The sequence below is a fragment of the Piliocolobus tephrosceles genome, chromosome 8 (assembly GCF_002776525.5).
Source record: "Piliocolobus tephrosceles isolate RC106 chromosome 8, ASM277652v3, whole genome shotgun sequence".
In the NCBI taxonomy this organism is placed as follows: Eukaryota; Metazoa; Chordata; class Mammalia; order Primates; family Cercopithecidae; genus Piliocolobus; species Piliocolobus tephrosceles.
The window spans coordinates 7,745,792-7,771,653 of record NC_045441.1 but is presented as its reverse complement, the minus strand read 5'-3'; the positions used below and the strand labels follow the sequence as shown (position 1 = coordinate 7,771,653).

General features: G+C 48.1%; 1 protein-coding gene across 13 annotated transcripts in view; it reads right to left on the bottom strand.

Annotated features, from left to right (window-relative positions):
* The window catches only part of TRRAP (transformation/transcription domain associated protein), a 134,880-nt gene that overhangs the window by 41,192 nt on the left and 67,826 nt on the right, over positions 1–25,862 (bottom strand). For all 13 annotated transcript variants that reach the window (XM_023192015.1, XM_023192017.1, XM_023192008.1 and 10 more), the window contains 20 exons: positions 24,047–24,166; positions 23,696–23,815; positions 22,805–22,969; positions 22,545–22,726; positions 22,125–22,323; positions 21,366–21,494; positions 18,962–19,228; positions 17,170–17,376; positions 16,161–16,319; positions 15,932–16,066; positions 14,351–14,461; positions 12,958–13,104; positions 11,018–11,231; positions 10,084–10,209; positions 7,716–7,862; positions 6,576–6,775; positions 5,334–5,455; positions 4,807–5,020; positions 2,061–2,240; positions 542–688 (listed from right to left, as the gene is read on the bottom strand). In XM_023192015.1, coding sequence (XP_023047783.1) covers positions 542–688; positions 2,061–2,240; positions 4,807–5,020; positions 5,334–5,455; positions 6,576–6,775; positions 7,716–7,862; positions 10,084–10,209; positions 11,018–11,231; positions 12,958–13,104; positions 14,351–14,461; positions 15,932–16,066; positions 16,161–16,319; positions 17,170–17,376; positions 18,962–19,228; positions 21,366–21,494; positions 22,125–22,323; positions 22,545–22,726; positions 22,805–22,969; positions 23,696–23,815; positions 24,047–24,166 — 3,291 coding nt within the window. The remainder of the gene's footprint in view (positions 1–541; positions 689–2,060; positions 2,241–4,806; positions 5,021–5,333; positions 5,456–6,575; positions 6,776–7,715; positions 7,863–10,083; positions 10,210–11,017; positions 11,232–12,957; positions 13,105–14,350; positions 14,462–15,931; positions 16,067–16,160; positions 16,320–17,169; positions 17,377–18,961; positions 19,229–21,365; positions 21,495–22,124; positions 22,324–22,544; positions 22,727–22,804; positions 22,970–23,695; positions 23,816–24,046; positions 24,167–25,862) is intronic.

Sequence of the window (25,862 nt, the reverse complement as noted above, 5' to 3'; positions counted from 1 at the left end):
TTTCTCCTCTTTTAGTGCAACTGAAAAATAATCCAACATTATTATGTCTCCTCACACATTTTTTGTACACAGTGTTACTGTTTAAGACATGGTGGTGGAGAAATTAATTTTTTTCCTATTTTCTCCTATAAGACACTGTGACACTCCCAAATCTCTGGTTCATGCCTGTAATCCCAGTACTTTGGGAGGCCAAGTTGGGTGGATCACTTGAGTCCAGGAGTCCAAGACCAGTCTGAGCAGCATATCAAGACCTTGTGACTACTAAGAAATTAACAAATTAGCTGGGCGTGGCAGCTCATGTCTGTGGTCCCAGCTACCTGGGAGGCTGAGGTGGGAGGATCGATTGAGCCCAGGAGACTGAGGCCACAGTGCGGTGTGACTGCGCCACTGCACTCCAGGCTGGGTGACAGAGCCACATCTCATCTCAAAAAGAAAAAGGAAAGAAACAGAAAAAGTTACACTGCTGTGGAATGATCCTGATTTAGGCTTTCAACTATCCATGGGAGGAAAGCAACGAATCCTTTCCAAGCTGCATACAGACCTTCACCTCTCGGAGGGTGTCCAGAAACTTATCATGCCTGTTGGTTAGCATGTGCAGCTGGTTTCCAATGTCCTTTTCCGAAAGTTCTTTGGTTTTGGGTGTGCTGGTCTGATCTCCAGGAGCTAGTTCAATGTCTATCTCTACATCCTAAGAAACAAAGCAGCAAACAAAACCAAAAAGTCAAAGGCTTCAAGAAAAGCCAATAAACACACCTCCTGTAGACTTCTTGTTACAATTTTGGCGAGTAAAATTTGTGTTCATTTCCTGGAAGTGTGCAAGTCTTTAAACAATCTTCCATCCTAAAATAAACAAAACCCGGATTAACTAGACCAGATCTCTCTCTTTTAAAAAATAACTATAAAGAAGCCACCACTATGCTTTCCTATTTGGGTTGTGAAAAGCAAAATTTAAAAGAATCAACTTTAAACAGTAAAAATAATAAAGATTAATGGAATCAGAGTCTATCATTTCTCAAAATGCAACACAGTCGCCCAGCCGCCTGGCTTGCTCAGACTGAGAATCCCCTCTGGACCATGGTGGAGCGTGTTGTTGGTGCAATGTTTTGTATGACTCTTCCCAGAGAGGAATACACCTTATTTCTGTCTGAAGGTTTGGAGAAGTCAGTCAACAATCAAACTACTCCTTGAAGTCAGGTATCAACAATTTGGTGTGTGCCCTTGAAAACGAAGAACTTCAGAGTTGGCAATTTATTTCACACAGGAAGAGAAGGCCAAGTGCCTAGATAATCTAGTGTTCCGGCAACAGGAAAAAAACTTAATTCAAAAATGGTTAATGAGTAGACATCCTGCACATGGAAGAGGGAACGCACCACCCCTTTTAGAGCAAAGAGGGTGCCATGCCCGCCTGCAGCACGGGGTGACTGTCTCCTAAGACGCAACCTCCATGCAGGCTGAGCCTCCAAAAACCAACAACCTTAAGGAGACACAGCCTACAAAAATCCCTGCCAGGAACAGTGGCAGCCACTTCATGGAGGACAGAGAGCCACCAAGACTAAGGCATCAGCCTTGGGACAGGTTCTTGGAGGAGCAAAGGCTCCCTGCTGCCTGTCCTGGGACTAAGCAGAGACATGGGTTCTGAGCAGGCTGCTGCAGGAACCAACTAGAGCCCCAGCCCCTGTGTGGCAGGCAGCACTCCCCCAGGCAGCGCTTTCTGTAATGAACACGGGCTTTTCTCACCAAGAGAGAAAAATCACAGCACAGGGAAATGTTCTGTTCTCAACTGTACTATCTCATGGTAATGTGGTAATGTGATCCATCTGGAAACCAAATGGCAGTGCAAGATACATCTCAATTCTAACTAATTAAAAAACAAAAAATCTAACTGAACTTAGGTACCACATTCGGAGCTCTCAGGTATACAGGTTTTTATACCTTGTTCATGCCCGAAACAAATCTAAAGCTGATACAAAAACTTCTTCTGCAGGACCGAGGACTCTGCCCATGGGGCACAGGGCCTCACCTCCTCTCTGGGATTCTGCCCGTGGGGTGCAGGGCCTCACCTCCTCTTTGGACTCGCTGTTCTCCCGCTCCCGGGGCTCCTGCTTGACATGCGTGACCATGGCGAAGGCGGCACGGTCATGGCTATCGGCCAGGTTGATGACGTTGGTGATGGATGGGAGCATGGCTCCTTGGCAGCTGGTGCCAATGGGGGTGCTCTTCTCACACACAGCCAGGAGCAGCTGCAAGGGGTGCGGAAAGGAGACAGAACCAAGGCATGCGTGTGGCATTCGGGGCATCTGGACTTATCTTCCAGATGCCCCTCACTCGGGCACCTCTGACTCTGCAGGTCCAAGTATGAGCTCAGCACCCTTTCCCACCTCTCCTCGACCAGATGGGCTTCCTCTCCTCCATCCCCTCCAAGGCACTGTCCACACACAGAAGACCTCCGCCTCACTCAGCACACACCAGGCCCTGCCACTCTTAACTCCTGAACACCCAGGCAGTGCCCGCTCCCACCTCACCCCTGGACTCGCTCTCCTGAACCATCTCTTTCCACACAGTGGCCCTTTACCCCGGCCCACCCACCTATGGCTTCCCGCAGCCTCAGGCAACAGCGCAGGCTCCCCTGTGTGAGTCACCAGCCCCTTCGTGATGTACTGAAGCTCCTGCCTGCCTCTGGAGTTGGGCCACTCCCCACTCCACCATGCTTCCCTACGGGCCGTGCGCACCCTGCCTGGCCACGCCACTCTTGCCGTCTTGGGCAAATATTCCAAGCACCCACTGGGTGTCACGGAGGCCCTTGCAGACTCATCTGTCGACTGCACAGAGATGGTGTCCCCTGCCTCAAGGAGCTGAAGCGTCAGAGGGAAGGACACAGCCAGGCACGTGCTCACTGTGGTAACGTGGCCAGGAAACAGGGTGGACTGATGGAATTAAAGGGAGTTGCACATTAGCCTGAGTGGCAAGAGTGGGGCAAGTTCAAGAACGCAGAAGGCCAGCACGCTGGAGACAGATGCCGGAGGGAGAGAGGGACGAGATGGGGATGCAGAGAGAGGCGGGGAGCCCAGTCACCTGGGGACCATAGCCTGGAGGCTGGATTTTACACCACGCACAATGGAAAGAGTATTGTTATCTGCTTTATTAAGAATAATTTTGTAACGACAGAGAAAACTTATCAGTAGGAGGGGAGGTGGCTGAACACTAAGGAAACGGTTCCCATCGTCCTAATGAGAGATGGCCCTGAACTGTCACCCGCAGTGAGGGAGCAGATACTCAGGGGCAAAGGAAGGAAGGAGTAGAGGACTCCTGGCTTGTGCCCTTCCCCTGATCAATTCACATGGACCTGCCACAGCCAATATCTCGTCTGTCTCTGTATTTCTAGCACCTGACCCAGTGCCTGGCACTGAAACGCTTGCCCTGAAGTCTTTATTTCTTCCTAGAGATCAGAAGCAGGTTTGTGCTGGAGATTTCCAATTCATCTCAGTGTGTGTGAACACCTCCTGGCTTTGGAGCCCCCACTCAGAAAACCCACAGCTGCCTCCCGGCCACAGATGTGAGCCAAGTCTTCCTACCTCAAAACCAGTAGTCGGAAGGTCTCAGGAACGAGTGATGGAAGAGCAGGGAACTCTGCCCAGGTGTGGCCATGGGCAAAATTCCAAACGCATGCTGCACACGCACCAAGAGAACGCCCATTTGGCACGAACAGGAAACCTGCTAGCAGGCTCTCCTGTGACCCAGCACCACAACTCACTCCCTTCTTCTCATCAAAGAGAATTCATCCACCTTCTGTCCCAGCTGTCTCAGGAGACATAGTACGTGGTGACCTGGTTTCACTCACTCCAGGTAAATGGACCAGAACTACCTGCACAGCACTGGTAACCTGCCACAGCAAACCCAAACTGATGAGTGAGCCACAGGCTGAACCTCTAGCAAACTAGAGGCTTACCACAATCCTGCTGGAAACTCAAAGAACATCTGACTTGCCTTCCACGAAACATCAATCCTACTCTAGGTCTAGGTCTGGACCTCACTTTCATAATATAACACTGAGCATGTTAAACACGCCCGTTTTGCCAGCACCCGACTCCTCACACTAAGGAACCAAAACCGACAGCCTGGTCAGGCCCTGGCCCGGCCGCTCCATTTTCCTGCTTAAGGAATGATGGGGGCCAGACACGGTGGCTTACGCCTGCAATCGCAGCATTTTGGGAGGCTGAGGCAGTCGGACCACTTGAGCTCAGGAGTTTGTGACCAGTCTGGGCAACATGGTGAAACCCCATCTCTACTAAAAATACAAAAATCAGCCGGGCGTGGTTACATGGGCCTGTAATCCCAGCTACCAGGAAGGCTGAGGCACAAGAACTGCTTAAACCTGAGAGGCGGAGGTTGCAGTGAGCTGAGATCATACCACTTCACTCCAGCCTGGGCAACAGAGCAAGATTTCCTCTCAAAAAAAAAAAAAAAAAAAAAAAGAACAATGGGAGTTGACATTCACAGTCCATAGTTTTATTTTCAAGGGCACGCAGAGAGAATTTAAACATTTTTATATTCGAAGAAAAAACGAATCTTCGCATACAAAAATCTACCATTCAACTTTCTGACACAGGATTTTAAATTAGCCCAAAAACGCTTTAGATGAACGCCTGCCCTGAAGTCTTTATTTCTTCCTGGAGATCAGAAGCAAAACGTTTGTGCTGGAGATTTCCAATTCATCTCAGTGTGTGTCAACACCTCCTGGCTTTGGAGCCCCCACTCAGAAAACCCACAGCTGTCTCCGGGCCACAGATGTGAGCCGAGTCTTCCTACCTCAATGCACTGCTTGATCCAGAAGTGGTTCCCCATGGCTTCCCAGTTCTGCGAACAGGTCACATATAGCAGGCGCTCATAGACACGACGTTTCATGGAGTTGTCAAAAACCTCGAAAAACTTTGCCCTGATGAGTGGCTGCGCACAGCGCAGCCCAGAGAGAAAGGCAGGCTCAAGTTTCGCCGTCAGCTCGCTGCCAGAGAGTGTCTCATCCCTGTGACACCAAGTCAGAGAGAAACAAGACGATGGACTCCCCAAGCCATATGCCAACAAGCAGAAACAGGTGGATGTGGACGTGAACTTGCTGAAATGCCACTAGGAAAACCAAGGGTATCTTATAAATCGTGGCAGGCTCATGCAGCATTACAACAAAAGGTCCTTTAATGACACCAAAGTAGGTCACACAATTTAGTATTTAAATGAATATTTTAAACTTGGGTATGAGTAAAAGATTAAAGTCATGGCTGGCTTGCCGGGAGCACATTAAGGACCAATACATGTAATACTTGATTAATTGCTGTAATTACCTGTAGACATAGTTAACAAGATCTAAAAACTGGGCATTTAATTCAAGGTCTTCTGGAAAGCGTTTCTCTATGTAGGTCATCATTTTCACAAGCAAAATGGACTTCTCCCGGAGTGTAGGTGTCTGTATGAAATTTGAGAAAAGATGCAGTTACAAGTATTTCAACCATCTGCTCTAGTATTTTTTAAGCTCCCACAATTTTGTCAAGCACAATAAGACAAGGTCATTCCTAAACAGTAAGGCAAAGATGGCTTTATCTTTGGATGCTTAAAACCAAGACATGCCAATATAATTTTCGTAGGGGCTACAGCTCATTTTAGAAAGAAAGCAACTATAAATTATAAAACAAATCAGAAGTTTGCAAGCATCTCACTAAGTGAAATGACAGTCTCTATTATTACTTTTAGTATTATTTGTCTTATCTTTATTGCCATAAAAAGGTAACAAGGTTCAATTAACTTTTTTTTTTTCTAAGTCTCTCGCCGTGATGCCCAGGCTGGAGTACAGTGGTGTGATCTTGGCTCACTGCAATCTCTGCCTCCTGGATTCAAGTGATTCTCCTGCCTCAGCCTCCTGAGCAGCTGGGATTACAGGCATGTGCCGCCACATCTGGCTAATTTTTAATATTTTTAGTAGAGACGAGGTTTCACCATGTTGGCCAGGCTGGTCTCAAACTCCTGACCTCAAGTGATCTGCCTGCCTCGGCCTCCCAAAGCGCTGGGATGACAGAAGTGAGCCTTCATTTAACATTTTAAGAGGAGCAAAGCCACATTAAGATGAGCAACTCGGTTTCTATTTAACATCTGTTAATTGCACTGAAAAAATCCTTTTTTTTTTGGAAAGGAGTCTTGCTCTGTCGCCCAGGCCGGAGTACAGTGGTGTGATCTCAGCTCACTGCAAGGTCCACCTCCTGGGTTCACGCCATTCTCCTGCCTCAGCCTCCCGAGTAACTGGGACTACAGGTGCCCACCACCACACCTGGCTAATTTTTTGTATTTTTAGTAGAGACGGGGTTTCACCGTGTTAGCCAGGATGGTCTCGATCTCCTGCGTGATCCGCCCGCCTCGGCCTCCCAAAGTGCTGGGATTACAGGCAAAAATCCATCTTAATCAAGAAAAGATGCTGTGAGTGCAATTACAGCAAACAAGAATGTTTTGCTTCAAGTTTCAGAAAGACCAAGAAGTTGAGGCTTGAATTTTCTTTTATTGAAAGGGAGATTACATGGCACACTGTCCCCGCTCACCTGATTGGCTGCCATAGGGGAGTTACTCTTGACCCATTCTTCCACGATTTTGACCACAGCCCGGAGGATTTTGGCATCTGGTGATTTTTCGATGAGGGATGTCAGGATGGCCTGGATGAAGTTCTTCCGCATCTCCATGCTCATCACTGCCAGGCGCGTCTTCACCAGCTCCAGACTCAGCATCACCAGCTCGCTTGTACCTGCTCGCCCCAAGAAAGAACAAACCCACGGGTCTCCACACATTGATTTAAACAGGCAGCCACTCAGCCTTGCCTGGCATGCTGGGTTCTGCCCATTTTCCCCCTCAATGTTTTCTCCTGCAACTAGAGCTCTGGGATTTGAAGCACTCATACGTTCTTATGTGCATCTTGAAAGTGTAGCCCTCTCTGCAGGGAGAGGGATGAGGGAACTGACGGACCAGTGCAGGCGGCCCCAGCCTCTCCACACCCAGCTCTGAAGTCCTCATCATGGCCCCTGTACTCTGAGGTGCACCCAGAAGCCGTGCCCACCACAGCCCCTGCCAGGCAGCCCCATACCTCCACATAGCATCCAGATTCCAGGAGCCCACTGCTCAGCTCTGGAACCTGTGACTTAACTCTTCAGAAACAGCAACTCTGATTAAGCCATCTCTGTTTCATAGTAAGCACTGGTAACTCTCAGTGGTGAATGTAGCATATAAAAGGCCAATTATTTTTAAATTTCTGCATTCTTACATTCGCAGACTTTAAAACTACGTAGGGGTGTGTGTGTGTGTGTGTGTGTGCGCGCGCGCGCGTGTGCGGGTGAGAGAGCGAGAGAGTCTCAATCTTCTGCACTGAATGAGTGCAGCGGCTATTCACAGGCGTCATCACAGCTCACAGCAGCCTCTAACTCCGGGCCTCAAGCAATCCTCTTGCCTCAGCGCACTGAGGAGCTGGGACCACATGTGTGCCACCACCCCCAGCTTAGTAACAGTCAATTTTTAACAATGAGTTGTTTTTTAAACTCCTACAATGAAGAGCAAATGGTAACGAATTACAACCAAACAATAGGACCTGGTGAACGCACATTCCCTTTAGAGTTCAGTCCTAGCCTGCACAACAGAGTCTGTTCTCTGTTCATCAGAGTCTGAGGAAAGGCCCCCAGTGGCCAGCACATCACCTGAGGTGGCTTCGGTGCTTCCCGACGCTGCCTGAGGGTTTAAATGCTCCCGGACCATCTTCTGCAGGGAGCGCATAAAGACGGAGATCAGCCGGTCTATGTAGCTGGGGTTGTTGCTGCAGGCAGACTTGAGGATCATAAGGGTCCCTAAAATGTAGAAATTGCCAGGTGTTTTACAGAACAGTAACCACCACGAAAAATGGAGTGAAAGCAACGCATTATTTAAAACAACGTATTCTAACAAAAGCATAAGTAATCCCAGTGTCAACACTGTGAGCTTTTACATGGCTCATGCTACACTCTGAATGAAACACTGTATTTTCATTCCTACTTCTCAACTAGATCAAATTATCATGAAAGAGAACTGATTTTTGTGCTTCAGTAGAAACAACGTTCTTACCTTGAGTTCTGGATTTTATTTTTGGGTTATGGCAAATTACCCTAAGTTTTTAGTCCTATAATAGGTTTGGGAAAAATAAGAAAAAGAGGAAGAAAACCTTTTTCAAAAAATCTAGCCTATCTAGAGGACATGTCAGCTATCTTCGAATTCAATTTGCACTTCATTCTGAAAAACGGCCTAAGATGAATAAAAATCAGCAAAGCCAATATTAGAACAGAAACACCGAGTGTATGGAAGAATTATCTTTCATAATCGGCACTGTGACAATCACCTTGATTTTGACCTACACATTAAACCTTTTTTTTTTTTTTTTTTTTTGATGTCAAGTCTCGCTCTGTCGCCCAGGCTGGAGTGCAGTAATCTCAGCTCACTGCAACTTCTGCCTCCAGGGTTCAAGCAATTCTCCTGCCTCAGCCTCCCGAGTAGGTGGGATTACAGGCACCTGCCACCATGCCCAGCTAATTTTTGTATTTTTAGTAGAGACGGGGTTTCGCCATGTTGGCCAGGCTGGTCTCAAACTCCTGAGCTCAAGTAATCCGCCTGCCTCAGCCTCCCAAAGTGCTGGGATTATAGGCGTGAGCTACTGCACCCGGCCCTACTCATTAAACTTTAAATCTGTATTCACGGAACAACCAAAGAGTGTTTTCCAGTTACGAGGTGATTTCAGGCTAGCTTTGTTAAAAGACCACTTCTTAACAGAGCAGTCAACATACGACCAGCCTGGTTGTAACCCAGGCAACCCATGACAGTTGATGACAGTGATGGAAACGGGGTATACTCTGTGGTTCCCAAGTGCCGTGCTTTCCTCTATGGAGCAGATGGCGGAGACTACACCCCAGATCCGGCACGGTGACGACAGTGTGGCCAACTCCCCAGGCCCACCTTACCCTGAGGCTGCCCCTGGCCTTTGATACCCCACAGAGGTGGGAGGGAGGCAGGGCCCATGAGGTCATCTCAATGAGAGTCCTCCAGAGAATGAGCAGCGGAAGGAGATACTTGTGCTGCCCTGGGATGGAAGCTGGGATCTTCTGCAGGGTGACCCCACTTAGAAAAAGACCCGGAAGCACTCCTCACTCTCCGCACCTGGCTGCTGCCTGAAGAGAAACAGCAAGCTAAGAGAGCAAGGGACACCATTTTAACCAAATTCCCTTAGCTTCTGGCAAGTTTGGAGAGCAAAGAACTCATCCAAATACATTCAGATGGCAAATGCAGACTCGCGTTTGCCTAACAAGGGCTATCTATATAGGTATTTGTACACATGTGTATAGAACATGATCATCACTCTAAAATACTGGAACTGATCACTATTGGGAAGAGAGCCTGACAGGTGACTTCTACTTAGTATTCCTTCATTTGTATCTTTAAAATTTCACCCAATGAATATGTAATTAAAGGAGAAAATAAATTTTGAGGCACTAACCCAAAGTCTAGGATCAAAGACATGTGTCTGCCACAAAGCTGAGGGCATGTCTATAAATCTGACTCCTGCGTACCTGGGGCCAGAGTGACCCAGCTGCCCTGATCACCTAAGGAGGGAGGCAGTTTCTGTCTCACCTGGGCCAGCCAGAGCCTAAGCAACGAGATGGGACAAGTTCTCATCTTGTGAGTGGTTGACTCACAGGTGGGCTGGTGGTGAAAGGCAGAGTCCACACATTGTCATGTAGCTCTTGCGGTGCCTGTTTAGTGTGACACTGGGGTGACACCAGGGTAGGTCACATGCACCCTGGCAACATCCCTCACACCAAAGCCTGTGCTGGAGGCTCAGGAGGGAGCACAGAGCAAGCATCGGCAAAGGGGGGTGCAGTCTACAGGAGACGGCGGCCTTGAAGGCCCCAGGCAACAGACACCTGAACAACGCAGTGGCTCAAAGCTCTGCCCAACAACTGGAGCCCTTTCCCAAAAGGGAAAAGGTGCAGGGACAGATGCCAAACTGAGCCACCACGAACACCAGGACAGACGCACACTCACCGAAGAGCTGGGAGGGATTGGCGTTGGTGGCCTTCTCGTAGTTGGTGAGCCCTTCATAGATGACCTTTCCGACAGCTGCGTAGAGGCACTCCAGCTCTTCATACTTGGAGGCCACACTGGAAGTACCTACGGGGCGGGGACCCAGGCACTGTGGTTAGGGCTCGTGGGCCCACCAGTGCTGATGCCAGGGACTGAGTGCTGGCTGCTTGGGTATCAGGAGGGATTGGCACAGGCACTTCTCTCCCTGCAGGAGGGTATGGGCCTCACCTCTAGGCTGGTTCCCAATCTACACAGCTACGTGCAGAATACTCAGAGAACCTAACAGAATCTCCTTGAAATATACTTATTTATAACATGCTAAAATTTGATCCTGCCAAATGCTCAACATTTGAATACTTTAATACTTTAAATTGACTTCTCTTTAGTAGCTTAAAAAAATAATGTTCAACTGATGAAGAACTGAATTTCCAAAGCAGACAAAATTCAATGACAGCTGCCATTGTATGTTTTTTTTGAGACAGAGTTTTGCTCTTGTTGACCAGGCTGGATTGCAATGACGTGATCTCGGCCCACTGCAACCTCCACCTCCTGGGTTCAAGCGATTCTCCTGCCTCAGCCTCCTGAGTAGCTGGGATTATAGGCGTGCACCACCACGCCCGGCTAAATTTGTATTTTTAGTAGAGACAGGGCTTCTCCACATTAGTCAGGCTGGTCTCGAACTCCTGACCTCAGGTGATCCACCCACCTTGGCCTCCCAAAGTGCTGGGATTACAGGTGTGAGCCACCGCACCCAGCCCATTCTATGTCTCCACGTCAAGTAGAAAGGAAAGCGAAAACGAAGCGCTCGACACAGTAACTGGAGGACGAGTGCTCTCACAGCAAGCGCGCCCACTGACCACTCTGAAAGAAAAGCACCAATGGGAAGGCCACATACTCGGCTCCGTTGGGAAAATGCTCATGAGGCGCGAGAGAAGGCTGTGGACGGCTCGCAACACCTTGGTGTTTCCACAGGTCATGCAGGCGGCGATTCCACGCTGCAGGGGTTTAAAGCTACTGAGGATGGCTGGGGACTGCAGGACAGTTAGCAGGAAGCTCAGCACTTCTAGTCCCGTGCAGATATTTCCATAGTTCACTTGGTTTGGCTGCTCCTGGAATGGAGAACACAGGCCACTCACAGAGGAAACGAACACTCAACAACAACAAATTCTAGAAACAAGATCTGGTGAAATCTAGCACTGGATTAATTATTTGGAGACTAAGTAAAAAATCCACTAGCGAATGACAACCGGATTTCACAAGTATGATTACTTTATAAAATCACTTTAAATATGTACTCAAACTCATTTAAAAAGACTCATTAAAATATTCATATTCGATAATAAACAATATTAACATCTTGAAATCGATCAAATTCTTAAAAAGTTCCTGCAATGAATTTTGCTTTTCTCTTCCCATTTTCTTAAGATATAAAAATACAAATATCCTTCCAGGCCGGGCTCAGTGGCTCATGCCTGTAACCCCAGCAGTTTGGGAGGTTGAAGTGGATGGATCACTTGAAGCCAGCCTGGTCAACATGGCAAAACCCTGTTTCTACTAAAAATACAAAAAAAAAAAAAAAAAAAAAAGCCAGGCAGGCAGGGTGGCACATGCCTGTAGTCTCAGCTACTTAGGAGGCTGAGGTATGAGAATCGCTTGAGCCCAGGAGGAGGAGGTTGCAGTGAGCCGAGATTGTGCCACTGCTCTCTAGCCTGGGCGACAGAGTGAGACTGTCTCAAAAAAAAACGAAACAAAAACAAAAAACAAACATCCTTCCAAAGAGAAGCATCTTTCAAACTACGTATCATGGAATCAACTAACAGATGATGGCAGCACTAAAAACTAATAAAAACAAACCAAAGAAATGGGATAAAATAGAAGACAGAGTTCATGGTTCATAGCAGAGGTCAAATAGAAGCAACATGGTCTCCGCAGTCCAGAATAACAAGTGCTTGCAATAGGTTTTATAATCTCAGTAGTAAAAGTTTCCAAATCCTAGCAAGAGCTAGAAAAACAAATCTGGATAAGGCAAGAAAATAGCTTTTGCTGCCACCAGAAAAGTACAGGATCAAGGTTTTTAGAAGCAAAAAAACAGCCACCAAAATAAAACAGTTAGCATTTTGGAACTAGCTCCTTGTTACTTAAGTGTGACTTGATAACAAATTATAGCTCCATCATTAAAATCTGTTTTAAAAATCCAAAGCTCATCTTAAAGGTTGTTGCAACAGTCAACTAAAAATGCTTATCCCAAGCCAACTGGTAGGTAAGTTTTAGGAACGAGTCCACAAAATGCAAGACAACTGTATTAAGGTTAAACACTCCTACGTGTAGTTGGGGCCAGCATGAGAGCTCAAGTTCTGAAGCCATAGTCTTTCCTTTTTTTTTTTTTTTTTTTTTAAGAGACCGGGTCTTGCTTGCTCTGTCTCCCAAGCTGTATTGCAGTGACACCAATCACAGCTCACTGCAGCCTCAACCTCCCAGCTTCAGCCAACCCTCCTGCTTTAGCCTCTTCTGAGTGGCTGGGACTACAAGCTCACACCATCATGCCCAGCTAATTTTCTCTCTTCTCTTTTATAGAGTTGGGATCTCACTATGCTGCTCAGACTGGTCTCGAACTCAAGCCTCAAGAGCAAAGCCATCATCTATTAGTCAAACTCTTCCTGGTATCAGCAGCGGAGGGCAACAAGGGAGAGGCCATGACTGGCAAAAGGGACAGGAGATTTGGGGCTTAGGGGTCAGGCTCAGAGTGATCCACAAACGTCCAGTCCCTGCCCAGGTGACAGTATCCGCTAGTGGCCTTGGTGGCCCTGCCCTGGCCCTTCAGACACTAGAACTCACCACAGTCATCAGCAGCTTGTCGAACCACTGCAGCTTGAGTTCCGACTTGGGCCACATGTCTGGCCGCAACGCGGTCTTCAGAAGGTTCACACACCGGCGAGAGAGCACCTCCCCGGGGGACCCCGCCGTGTTGGTGTTGTCATTAACCTAGGAATTCATCCTGGTTACAGCCGGCATTTCACTGCAGCCGGGTTTACAGTCATTCCAGTGACAGCACGTCTCAACTGTGCCCGGGCCCTTGCACCGGGCTGTCTCAGATCTTCACCTCACAGCCACCCCTCTTCCGTCTGACCTCCACACAGTTGGACACCTTCCCCGACCAGCCTGACTCGTGACCCCACATGGCCCCCTCCTCTGCAGCGCATTTGTGGTGACCTGCAATGGCTTGTGGGCCCTGCTGGCTCCCCATAGGACCTCCCTGCACATTGCAGGGAGACAAGGAATTATCTATTGGTCAGGTACTCAGCAGATCCTTTTCAGTACTTGGATATTCTCCACAGAACTGTAAGATACACTATTTTGTTTAACAGGAATAAGAACTTAAAATTTCGGAAAATTTCATTTACAATGGTTTTTTGAACTATAAAGTTTCAGAAATGAATTTCCAAAAATTCTATGAAGATACAGATTGATATGAATGATAAATAAACCCAAGTTATCAAAGCACTGAAACTGCTAAATGTCTATTCTTTCTGTAGGTTGGATCATCTCATCCTTTACTGAACTGTGTACCATTCCCATCTTAAGGATGCAAAAAGAACACTTAGAAGTTAAACGATCAGCTGAGATCACGGTCTACCATAGTCCACCAATGCTAACACGCTGTCAATTAGAAGACACATCATTATTTTATTACCACTGAAAGAGTGAAAGGCTTTTAAAAAAAATTGTATCAGGCTGGGCATGGTGGCTCATGCCTGCAATCCCAGCACTTTGGGAGGCCAAGGTGGGCGGATCACTTGAGGTCAGGAGTTTGAGATCAGCCTGGCCAACGTGGTGAAACCCCATCTCTACCAAAAATACAAAAATTAGCTGGGTGTGGTGGCGGGTGCTTATAATCCCAGCAACTCAGGAGGCTGAAGGACGAGAATCGCTTGAACCTGAGTCGAAGTTGCAGTGAGCCAAGATCGCACCACTGCACTCCAGCCTGGGCGACAAAGTGAGACTCCAATTCAAAAAAAAAAAAAAATCAATTATAACACACAGGTAGATTTAGGAAACGTTAACCTGCCACAAAATCAAGTGCATTTGGTATGAAAATGACAGAACCAGCTCGCAGACCTTGGTTTGTCTGTATCTTTTTTGATGAAACTGTCACAGATAACCTCCCGGGGTGTTAGTCAGTAGCCTCCAGTCTGCAGAAGCCCTAACACAAGGCACTCGGATCCCATACCTGACAGGCCACGCGGATGAGGAAGTTCACCACAGTGTCTGTGTGCTGCTTGTCAATGGGCTTGGCGAGGAGAGAGTCTGCTCCAGGTAGTGACTGGCTCCTCCCAAATACCTGCAAAAGGACCTCCTTTCAGGCAGGAAGAGAATCGCAACATGAATTTCTAACCCAGGCTTGACTTTTCACCCAGCTAATGGGTATGCGATACCTCCCAGGGACAGAGGCAGGTCTGGGTGCTGGGGATACCAAAGACAGATGTGGTCTCTGCCCTGGTGAAGGCAACACAGCCAGCAGGAGGGCAGATGGCTAGTCAACAGAGCAGCCATGCAAAATAGTGGCTCATGTGATGGGGAACAAAAGTGCCAAGACCCAGGATGACATCAAGGGAGGTCTTTAGGTTGAGACGAAGGCAGCCATGAGAAAAGAGAGACGGCTCCCAGTGGAGAGAAAAGGCCAGGGTACGCATCCTGAGTGAGCACAGGGCCAGAACCAGGGGTGCGTTTAGAGCAGAGGGATGGCCCGTGTGGCCGAGCACCGAGATGGTGCTGGGGGCCAAGAGCCATCAGCAGGGCCTGCCTGGTCACCCGGGCCTGGAGTGCCAAGGTCAAGGGGAGGGCTTGAGCAAGGGGAACGGCAACCTGATTTGATTCAACTTTTTATTTCCAAAGGATTATAAGATCCCAAGAGATTTTTACAAAAAAACTACGGAGGTCTCACGTACTCTTCACCCAGATTCCCGATTCAAGTTGCGAAAGGAAACTTTTGCGGAAGTCTGACTGCTTTGTGAAAAATCAAGAGGGAATAAAAATGGAGGTGGAGAGAGGAACAGGGAAAGAAAGAAGAACAGGGAGGCAGTTGAGCAGCTCCCATCTGTCACCCTGCGAGGGGTGACAGAGGCTGGGACCACAGTGTGGAGGCAGGGATGGGTTATTTGCGGCAGAGTCAGAGACTTGCTCCGGACCGGATGTGTGGAGAGAGGCCAATGGACAAAGTGCAGACAGTGCCAGGTTTCTAACAGGAGCCGAGGGCAGACGTGGGTGCCACACAAGATGGGGGATGGTGAGGGTGGGAGAAGAGCTCAGCCTCAGGCCTACGAAGCCGGAAGTGGGGCAGCCAGGCCTGTGTCCATAAGCCAGCAGGTCCATGACACCAGTTGAGGTCAGACTCAGAGCTCCTAGGGCCACCACTCCACAAGGGGCAATACTCAGGACCCTCTTGGTGGCTGCCTCGTGAAACAGAACACATGTCCTTTTCAGAAACTGATCTCAGCACTGGCACGGGCACATGTTCTTAATCAACTCCTTACTTCAAAGAGTTTCTCTAGATGCCTTTCTGCAAGTAATCAACCATCATCGACAGAACTTTAATGGTATGAACTGAACGCAGAGGCAAGCATGTCTGGTGACCGGGGAACCCCTGGCATGAGTGACATGTCCTGGAGTTCCAATCTGGTAAGCGTAGCTGTTCCCAGCTGCCTCTCCTGAATGCAGCTGGGCACCGAGCTCACATTCTAAATGTAGGGAATAAACAAACCAACTCCCAGCAGACTGAGCAGCACCCATACAGAGGCACATGTGATCTTACTGCACTGATAGCTCCAGTGGCCGTTCTAAAGCGTTTCACTTCCTGGGCAGAATCCACGGACAGGCCTCTCTTGATGGAGGATGAGACAGAATTGACTCCTTCTCCACTGGAATTTGGGTCCATATCTGAATCCGGCTTAAAAACACACAGGCGCTTGGCTTTACTGATTGATTTCTAGGGAGAAGTCGAAGGAAGAGGATCGGGGCGCCCCCAAGGCTGACACCCCTACCTGCTGGTCCTTGATCCTCTGCAGCTCCCACTTGATGACAACTTCAGACAGGTCCACGGCCAGCCGCCTCTGCTCGATGGTGACACTGGGCGTGAAGCCCAGCCTCTGCATGGCGCTCACCATGTGCTGCACCAAGTGGTGCCGTACCGGGTAGTACACCTGCGGGCGCAGGGCCAGCATCACGCCGGGAACATGGGACCTTGGTCCCAGAGCGCATGCACGTGTGCGCTCGTGCACACACACACCCCCGTGACGTGCCTCTCAGCCCCAACATACACACACAACCCAACCTGATGCTCAAGAATTCGGAATCCTAACCCTACCGAGGAAACGCTCACTGCCTTACGTATGTGTGTTTATCACCCTCCCCCGCCCCAACTACATCTCATTACAATAGTATCCTTCAGTCTTGAAAAATCAAATTCTCTTCAGACAGGAAGCTGAATCTAATCACATGTATCAAACTTCAGACTTGACAGTGTAAAAGTTTAAGACATACCAAAAAGCAAAGTTCCTGTAAGAAGTGGCTATAAAAGAATTTGCTTTCAACTCAATCCTTTCTCTTCTACCTCAAATCTACAAGAAACATTTACATGTAAATAAATCACACAAAAGGGGTGATTTGGTCATAGAGAAGGAGGTGCCAGCAACATGAGTAACTTTCCAAGTCAGGTGACGGAAATCTGGAGTCAATGAGGACTATCTCCCACCTTAAGGTGCAAACTCAGCAGCATACAAGGGTTAACTAAGCACAGTATTTACGACAGAAATGTAGCCTTAGACGCAAAGACGCACACACCTGTGACATATTCTCTATATTACAGCAATTTCCATGCTGATAAAGCCATACACACATACACAAACTAATCACACAAACTAATCAATGAACCAGAAGTAGCCTTACTAAAAGATGAACCACCTGAAAATTGCAGAACAAGACAAGGTGAAGAAGGTTCAAAGAGAATGCCTGAAGATGCATGCCCCGCAGCCCACTGTCCCTCCTACATACCTTGAAGTGTTGCACTATCAGGTGCAGAATGTGGACCAGCTGCGGGACGGTGTGCCCCTCCTCCACGATGATCTTCCGAGTCCAGTGGGTCAGCATCTGGTGCCCGTCCTCCATCCTGGCCGGCACCGCTGGGGTCAGAATGGCCATCGCCTGTCTGACGATCGCTCGAGCTTCCATTGCATGAGCCTTGAGGAGACTATGAAAAACCTAAAACAGGGAAGAGACGCTTATGGAGGATGAGAAGGCAGGCTTTAAAAAACAAGAAGACAAACTATCCCTTGGTATCGAGACATGATACTTTTCCAAAACAATTTTCTAAACATTTCTTAGGACTTTCTTATTAGGAAACAACTTAGTTGCTTTCTGTTTCGTTAAGTTTTGACCAATGAATACATTCATTCTAGTATTTATAATGCACCTACTATGCGCCCGTGCTGAACTAGGCCAGGGCATGCAGACAGATAAGACCAAGCTCCCTGCAGGGATCCCACGTCCCACTTAACCAGCAGCGAGTTAGGGAGGTACACGGCTCATCTCCCTCCGGCTGTGGGATGGGAAATAAAGTAAACAGGGCCAAAAGGAGAGGCGCTGAGAAGCGGCAGCTGTAGTCATTCAAGTTTGAGGGGTGAGGCCCTGATATGAGGTCAAGGGAAAGCAGAGAAGACCAGTCCTGAGGGTGGAGGCGACAGGGTGGGCGTTAGAAGCTGCAGAACCTGCTGGTGCCTGGGCACTGGGGAAGAGCAGAGAAGGTCACAGAGTTCTTGAGTGTCTGTCTCTGAGACAACTAGTGGAGGGGAGTGCAGCCCTGAGGCTGGAGTTCTAGCTCAAGGGCCCATGGGAGGGGATGTGAGAGGCCACTGGCTTGATTGGGGTGCAGAGTTCAACAGAGGTTCATAAGAGAAAGATGTCAGGGGAAAGCCATCAAAGATGGTCTCACAGAAGAAAAGAACTATCAGTGATCAAATGCTGCAAGCTCGAGTGGAGTATTAACATTTCATTCTCACACAGAGACATTCACTTGCCAAAGAGCACACACCGTGTGAGCAGAAGAAACAACACTCAAACCCGGGGTGCCCAACCTCAGAGTCCAAACCACTGAGGGACTCCAGGAAGAGGCGCTCAATACGAGCTGCACAGCAACAAGCTCATGAGATACGGATCCAAAGGTACCTATTGTCTTTGGCTAACAGAAGTGGGCTAGAGCCCTTGAATATTGTAACATCTGCCATGGAATGTCAGAGTCAGAAGCTAAAATGCAACGGACAGAGAAGCTTGAGATGGAAAGGGTGGCCTTTCCTTTTAAAAGCACAGCTGTCGAGGAACGAGAGAGCAGAGCAGGAATGGGGGAGGAAGGGAGAGCGTGGACAGTCATGGGAGGGCTCCCAGGTGGGGTGTCTTCCCCACAAACGGTAAAGCACACATAACACAGAATGTACCACCTTACCCAGTTTTGGGTGCACAGCCTAGTGGCGCTTGGCACCTTCCCACTGTGCGCAGCCATGAGCCCCACCATCTCTGGAACGTTTGCATCTTCCCAGGCTGAAACTCTGCACCATTTGACTCTCACTCCCCACCCCCTCTCCCCGCCCCCCGCAATCTCTATTCTACTTTGTCTCTCTGAATTCGAGTGCCCTAGGGTCTTCTAAGTGGAATCACACAGTGTCTACATTTTCATGGTTTTCATCGGTAGTGGGAAAAGACAACGGGAGAGGCCGAGACTGCGCCAGGGAGCCAAGTGCACCACATGGGATTCACGTGGATGTCGGTGGACAGGAGGGGGCTTGCAAAATACCTGCAGGACGATCTTCTTGTGGATGGCGAATTTGGCGATAATGTGCGCCAGGAGCAAGTGTCCGCTGTACTTGCAGGCCGGGTCCACGCAGGCCTTGGAGAGCAGGCAGGGCCAGGCAAAGGTCATGAGGCGGCGCAGCTTGCTGTTGCGGTTCTTGTTGTTGTCGTGGATGTGGTGGGGGGCGTGCTCCACCAGCAGCGTGGCGTACTGCAGCAGGTAGATCCGCAGCGAGTCCAGCATATCCGCCTGCTTCTCGGGGTCCAGGACCTGTGCGGGGACAGCGAGAAGGACGCATTTCCAGTTGTGAACTGGGTTACTGACTGAGGGTCACACAGCAGGTTTAAGCCTTAAAAATACACGCGCGCGCGCGCACACACACACACAGTATGGAACGTGAAGTTTTACAATGAGGTTATCAATAACATCCTATCCATTTTCCTTCATATATATGTGAAAGGAGAAAAAAATCTCAGGACCCAATTGGCTCTGCCCAATGGAAAAAATTAAGCTGAAAGCTGAGTTATGCAAGAAACTGGCTCCTTTTGATCCTAAGCAGAGCTACAGATGAAAGGTTAATGATCTCCACAGGTAACGACCCCGTGTTCACCTTATCTTATATAACGTGCTGACTTACTGAGCATGAGATGAACACAGAACTGACTCTTCCCCCACCTGCTCCCCTTCTTTGGCAGTGTGTGGATGGCCACACCCTCCCCCTTTCCCCTTCGGCCGACTTTTCCCCTTCAAACACTGAAGCCCTCAAAGCCATTTTTAGAGAAAGGCACAAATGTCTCTCCCAGACACATCCTTAACTTTGGCAAAATAAATTTCTAAATTGATTGAGATCCATCTCAGGTACTTTTTGGTTTACATATGGATGAGAAATTCACCAAATTTATTTCAACATTTAAATAGGGCAGGCTTAAGAGTCAGGATGCAGGGGCTGGAGGAGGGTGAGGTGAAAAAGAAGAATTCTTTGATTCAAGGTGACTTAGGACTGAGTTTCTTAATTTCCAAATAGTTGAGGTTTTTTTTTTTCCTGGTCAACTTTTGTCTACTCCTTATTTTTCTGCATTATGATCAGAAAATGTGACCTGGAAAAATGTCTACTTTCAAAAAATTGTTACCGTTTTGAAAGCATCTGACAGATTTTTTAAGTGTTTCACGCACGGACATAAGAAAACAAACGTACCTTGTTTGAGGAATATTCTACACGTCTCTATTAAATCAAGTATAATGGCAGTGTCATTCAGTTCAATTCAGTATCCTAACCACTGTCTATCTACCAGGTCTTAATAATTCTGAAAAACGGACAGACTGAAGTCTTCCATTATAATCATGTTTTTATCAAGGTCCCTTTTAGCCCCAAGGTCCTCTCTTCCCTAGATGTACTGCTTCTTGGCAGGCCCACACCTGCATCCGCAGCCTCCAGCCTGCCAGCTCCTTTTCTCCTCATCCTGATGTTCAAAATCCCTGTAGCAGTAGCATCTGACCCAGGAGACACAGCCTGGAGAAGGTAACAAAGGGGAAGGGGTCCCGTCTGGACCCCATCTCCCTACACTTGCCCAGAATAAGGCAAATATCACTATGGAGACCAAGAATAAATGTTTGGGCTCACTCTGATCCTGGGGATCAGATGTCAACACTGCAGGAAGGAGGCCCGTCTGAAAGGACAAAGACTACGTAAGCTCCAGGAATCTGCTAATGGAAACAACAGTCCCCTCTGCCTTGATACCAGGACAAAATGGCTAAGCAAACCAGCCATCTGTATTTCTGATGAGGAACGCCAACACACAGCATTCCAACAAACACTCTATGTGAGAATCTCAGGGCAAACACAGCCTCTAACAGTGAAGATCAATACAGTAAGCCTTGGGGAAGTAACACGATGCAGGCATTTAATTCCAAAAACCCTCTCTAACACAAACTGTAAAGCACAGAGATGTTAAAACCGAGCTCATTTCAGACCGGACTACAGCCACCACGGGGTTTCATTCACTGGACAAGGAGGAGTCACAGCGGCTACTGCAGGCAGTCTCATATGCTCACTGGCTGTTAGGAGAGTCTTTTGCAAAACTGAAGATGAAAACAGAACACAGAAACTCTGCTGACCAGCCAGAGGTTTTCACAAAATAACTGCTATATGAATTTTCATTGAGATCTATTCCATTTCTGATTAGAATCTATTCATGTGGGAAAGTTAATTCATTCCAAAGTAAGGCTGCCTTCAAAAACGCACTAATAAGAATGGTAATGTGATGGTTTGCTATAAACTAACACAATCACGAAAAATAAACGTGTTGGGGGAACAAACTTATTTCAATGAAACCCTCTTAACACACACACACAGACATTCATCCACATGCCAGGTTACTTCTCACGCCCATGCGCGTAGTGATACCACCTTGGTAATAAACACACTGGTGATGCTTTCTGGGTTATCTCCTTCTGGATTGGGAGGTCCCAATAGCTGCTCTCCTTCCCCCTTCTCAAAGCTGTACAAGAAAGCAGGATTCAATATATGCTGTAGAACCTACAAAAAAAAAAAAAGAAAAAGTTTAAATAAAGAAGGAGAAAAACAAAGCCATGCTGTTTGTTTCTTCAGTAAGACGGGAAGAACAGCCAGTCTCGGCCATACCACACCATCAAGTTGGAACTCAACCCAGGGTGAGACTACCAACCTTGACTTCTACACAAAGAGCAACTAGAAAGGTAGGTTAAAAACTTGTGGAAAAGAGATGTCAGCCTGGTTTATTCTTTTCATGTCAAACAAGCCATTTTCTAAAACCAAGGCAATTAACGAACCATCGTTCACCACTGGGTCACTGCTGCACGAACCTGACATTCCTCAGCAATGGCATTTTCTCACCTACAGCCCGGCCCAATAATTGTTATTTTTTTCTTGATATAGAGTCTCACTGTGTCACCCATGCTGGGATGCAATGGTGTGATTATACCTCAGTGCAGCCTTCAACTCCTGAGCTCAAGCAATCCTCCCGCCGTGGCCTCCTGAGTACCTGGGATTACAGGCACGTGCCACAGCACCTGGCTCACTCTACTGTTTAATCAAGGGAGACACAGCGAAAAAAGAAAAGGGCCTGAGGTTCCCTAGAAAACCAGATCAAATACCTGTAGCCTTCTACAGCATCAGAGTGGGACTCACTTTAGCTTTTAATTCATCTCCGAAGTTGGGGTCGTTGAAGTCTACAAAGCGAAAAAACAGGGCACGTTTCTGAGTGATGCTGTAATTTTTGGGAATCTCTTCCTCCATATACTCTTTTAAGAATGTCATGTTGCAGAGAAAACGACCAGTAAAGGCTCGGAGCAGCTGGAACAGCAATTCTATATCTCCGTAATTCCTTCTGGAGAGTCAAAAGAAGACGACAGGTTAACTTACAGCAAATTTCATTAACAACTACGCCTCTGACTTGCCTTGAAACAGCTCAGAGACATAGCCCATTCTCTACAACCAATCCGACTGCACGTATCCCATGACCACAGCCTTGTACAGACTAGAAGGAGGCTCCGGCTGAACTTTTGGTCCAGAGCCGGTCCCGCGGAGCAGGGCGGAGGAGGCACCCACTTGCAGTAGTTCAGCAGGCAGTAGGCCAGCAGCTTGGGCTCCTTCCAGTTGGTGGCTGCCATGTTCTCCTTGCGGTGCCTCTCTTGGAAAGTCTCACTCACCCACACACGTCTCAACTGGCTCACCAGAGAGTGCTGGCTGGCCAGCCAGGAGTCATCGTTCTTCACTATAATGCTTATAATCTGTCAAAGAAGAGACAATTAGGGGACTGTGTCTCAATTAAACCTCTGGACATCGGGGGCCGGAGGAAGGGGCGCTACCTTAATGGCCTGGAACTGGAGGTCCAGGCGCATGGTGCTGGTGCTGGGCGAGCCAGGGCGCACAGCCGTCTGGGCACCCCCCGGCAGCAGCAGGGTGATGAACCTGTTGGGGTTGGCGGCCAGCACATCCCGCAGAGGTCTGGCGTCTTTGTGTTTTAAAAAACTCTGAAAGCAAAACAAATAGAAAAGCCGCTTAAAGCTAATCAAACTCATAGAAAGTTAGAGGATATGAATTTTAAATCTTTCTAAACCTTTGAAAAATCTTTCTAAATCTCTCGAGGAAGGCTTACCAAAAAGCACCACATGCATGCTTTTTAAAAATGCTTGTTTTTCTTTTTAAAAAGAAACAGAGTCTTGGGTCTGTTGCCCGGGCTGAAGTACAGTGGTAAAATCATAGCTCACTGCAGCCTCCAACTCCTGAGCTCAAGCAATCCTCCCACCTCAGGCTCCTGAGTAGCTGGGACTATAGGCATGCGCCACCATGCCCGGCTAGTTTTCATATTTTTTGTACAGACAAGGTCTCACTCTGTTGCCCATGCTAGTCTCAGACTCCTGGGCTCAAGTAAACCACCCGCCTCAGTTTCCCGAAGTGCTGGGATTACAGGTGAGGGCCCTTAAAATGTACTTTTAAACAGTAACCATACTTTACGATTGTAAAATCCCGGCAGAGCATTTATTTGCTACCACCACCAAAGTCCTACAAAGAGTGGTTCCTAGACCTGCGCGTTTCACAGACACAACCAAACAGCAATGATGTTTCCAATAGTCAAATGGATCTAAGAAACAAGCAGCCAGGACACTGAACAGTGAAATATGAACTGAACATGTCAGAGCACAACAGCTCACATGCATCTGCAGGGACCCCTGACTCCAGCCGCTCACAGCTCTCACCATAAACATTCTGCTCCACTGGGGATCGTTCAGGGTGGCTTCCATCATGAACAGCTCCACTGTCTGCGAGGGGTGCCGAGTCAGGAACTTGATCAGGGGCTCTCGAAATGGACTCCCCGCCTGCAAAACATGTGGGAACGCTGCATTTCACCCCTTCCTCTCTTCAGAGCTTGAGGCTCTGTCTACCTAACACAGTCCCTTGTTACTGGAGTGCATGAACACCCACAAGCAAATACTGACATAGAATGTCTTTAAGCTGTTCCATCTGTCCACTGAAAATACAATCAAGTGAGGATGCTACAAGCACCAGAGAGTGGCAGAGCGAGAAGCAGCCTTCAGTGTGGCCCTTACCTCGATCAGCATCGCCCGCTCTGTTTTCATGACAACCTCTAGCAAAGGCTTCACCAGCGTCTGAGGAGCCGCCGGGATCAGATGAAAAAGGTTTATAATTGCTGAGCAAATCTTCATTTCCTGATCAAGAAAACCAGAAATTATAAATAGGTCAATTAATTTTGCAAGTGACAGAGATCAACGTCACTACAGACCCTACCATAGTCTAACTATGTTGGCAAGGCTAGGCAGTGAAGCAAAGGGTTCACATGTAAAAGCCACAACTTACCAGCCTTAGGTTCTAACTGTGCTGTGTCCTAAGGAAACTGACTGCCTGTGGCCTTCAGCGTTCCTGTCCATTGTGCAGGGTGTGGAGGGGCCGACTGTGTACACCTGATGGGATTGTGCTGTTTGCTGTCATGCGTGCTGACAAGTGGTAAAGGTGACCTTACCGGGCTGCCATGCTAGTCCCCTCACAGAAGTGGGGATGACTCCACCTGGGGCCAGAGCAGCATGAGGATGCCCTACTTCGCCAAGGTATCACGAGGTCCTCTCAATACACTAAGTTTTAAGGGCATAGACATCTTTTGCCCTCAAAACCTAGCAGAAGCCAGCATGGTGGCTCACGCCTGTAATCCCAGCACTGGGAGGCTGAGACGGGTGCGTCACCTGAGGTCAGGAGTTCAAGACCAGCCTGGCCAACAAGGCAAAACCCTGTCTACTAAAAATACAAAAAGTAGCTGAGCGTGGTGGTGGGCACCTGTAGTCTCAGCTACTCCAGAGGCTGAGGCAGGAGAACTGCTTGAACCTGAGAGGCGGAGATTACAGTGAGCTGAGATCGTGCCACTGCACTCCAGCCTGGGAAACAGAATGAGACCCAGTCTCAAAAAAAAAAAAGAAAAAAGAAAAAACCACACAAACAAACAAAAAACCCTAGCAGAGAAAGTTCTTCAAAAAGTACTTAAGTATTTACCCTGGAAATTAAATATCAATGTATATAAACAACTGATCCTGGTACTAAGTATTTGTCAACCAGGCCTAAAAATAAAGGTGACAAACTGCTTCACTGAATTAAATCAAAGATGTGTGAAATGCCAAGAGTGCTGCACGTTCTACTATCTCACAGCTTGGGGGTGGCTGCTGCTGCTCCGGCTTTCCCTTCTCACTTTCCAGTTTTGCTCCTGTCATTCAAAGGAATTCTCCATGGCCACAGGGAGGGACACGTTCCAATGTGCCGTGCAATGCTGTGTGTGCTGCGATCCTCGCGGTAAGATGGGGATGACAGCATGGGTCGGGAAGGGCCTCACTCCTAGCAGCACCTGAGAGACTTTTGGAATTTCTCTTTACACCAAAGGCAAAGCAGGAGATGGGTAGGAAATGAGAAAAATGGGCTCAAGGCCAGCTCCATGTCCCCTACAATTCTCTTCCCCAGAATCTGCAAGACTTAGGACAGAGTAAGTTCCATCCTGAAATTATAATGTTCTAAAATGGTACTTTTACAATCTGTTTTTTCATTTTTAAAGCACTGTCACAGAAACCACTTCTTTGGGTCTTTGCAACACCACTAGGAAGCAGGAGTGACAGATGCTGTCATCCCCATTTTACATGAGAGGGAAAGCTTGGGGTGTGTGTGCATGTGTGGTGTGTGCGCATGTGTGGTGCACGTGTGGTGTGAGTGCATGTGTGGTGTGAGCGCACATGTGTGAACGCACATATGGTGTGAGTGCACCGGTGTGAGTGCTTGTGTGGTGTGAGTGCATCGGTGTGAGTGCACATGTGGTGTGAGTGCATGTGTGGTGTGAGTGCATGTGTGGTGTGTGTGCATGTGTGGTGTGAG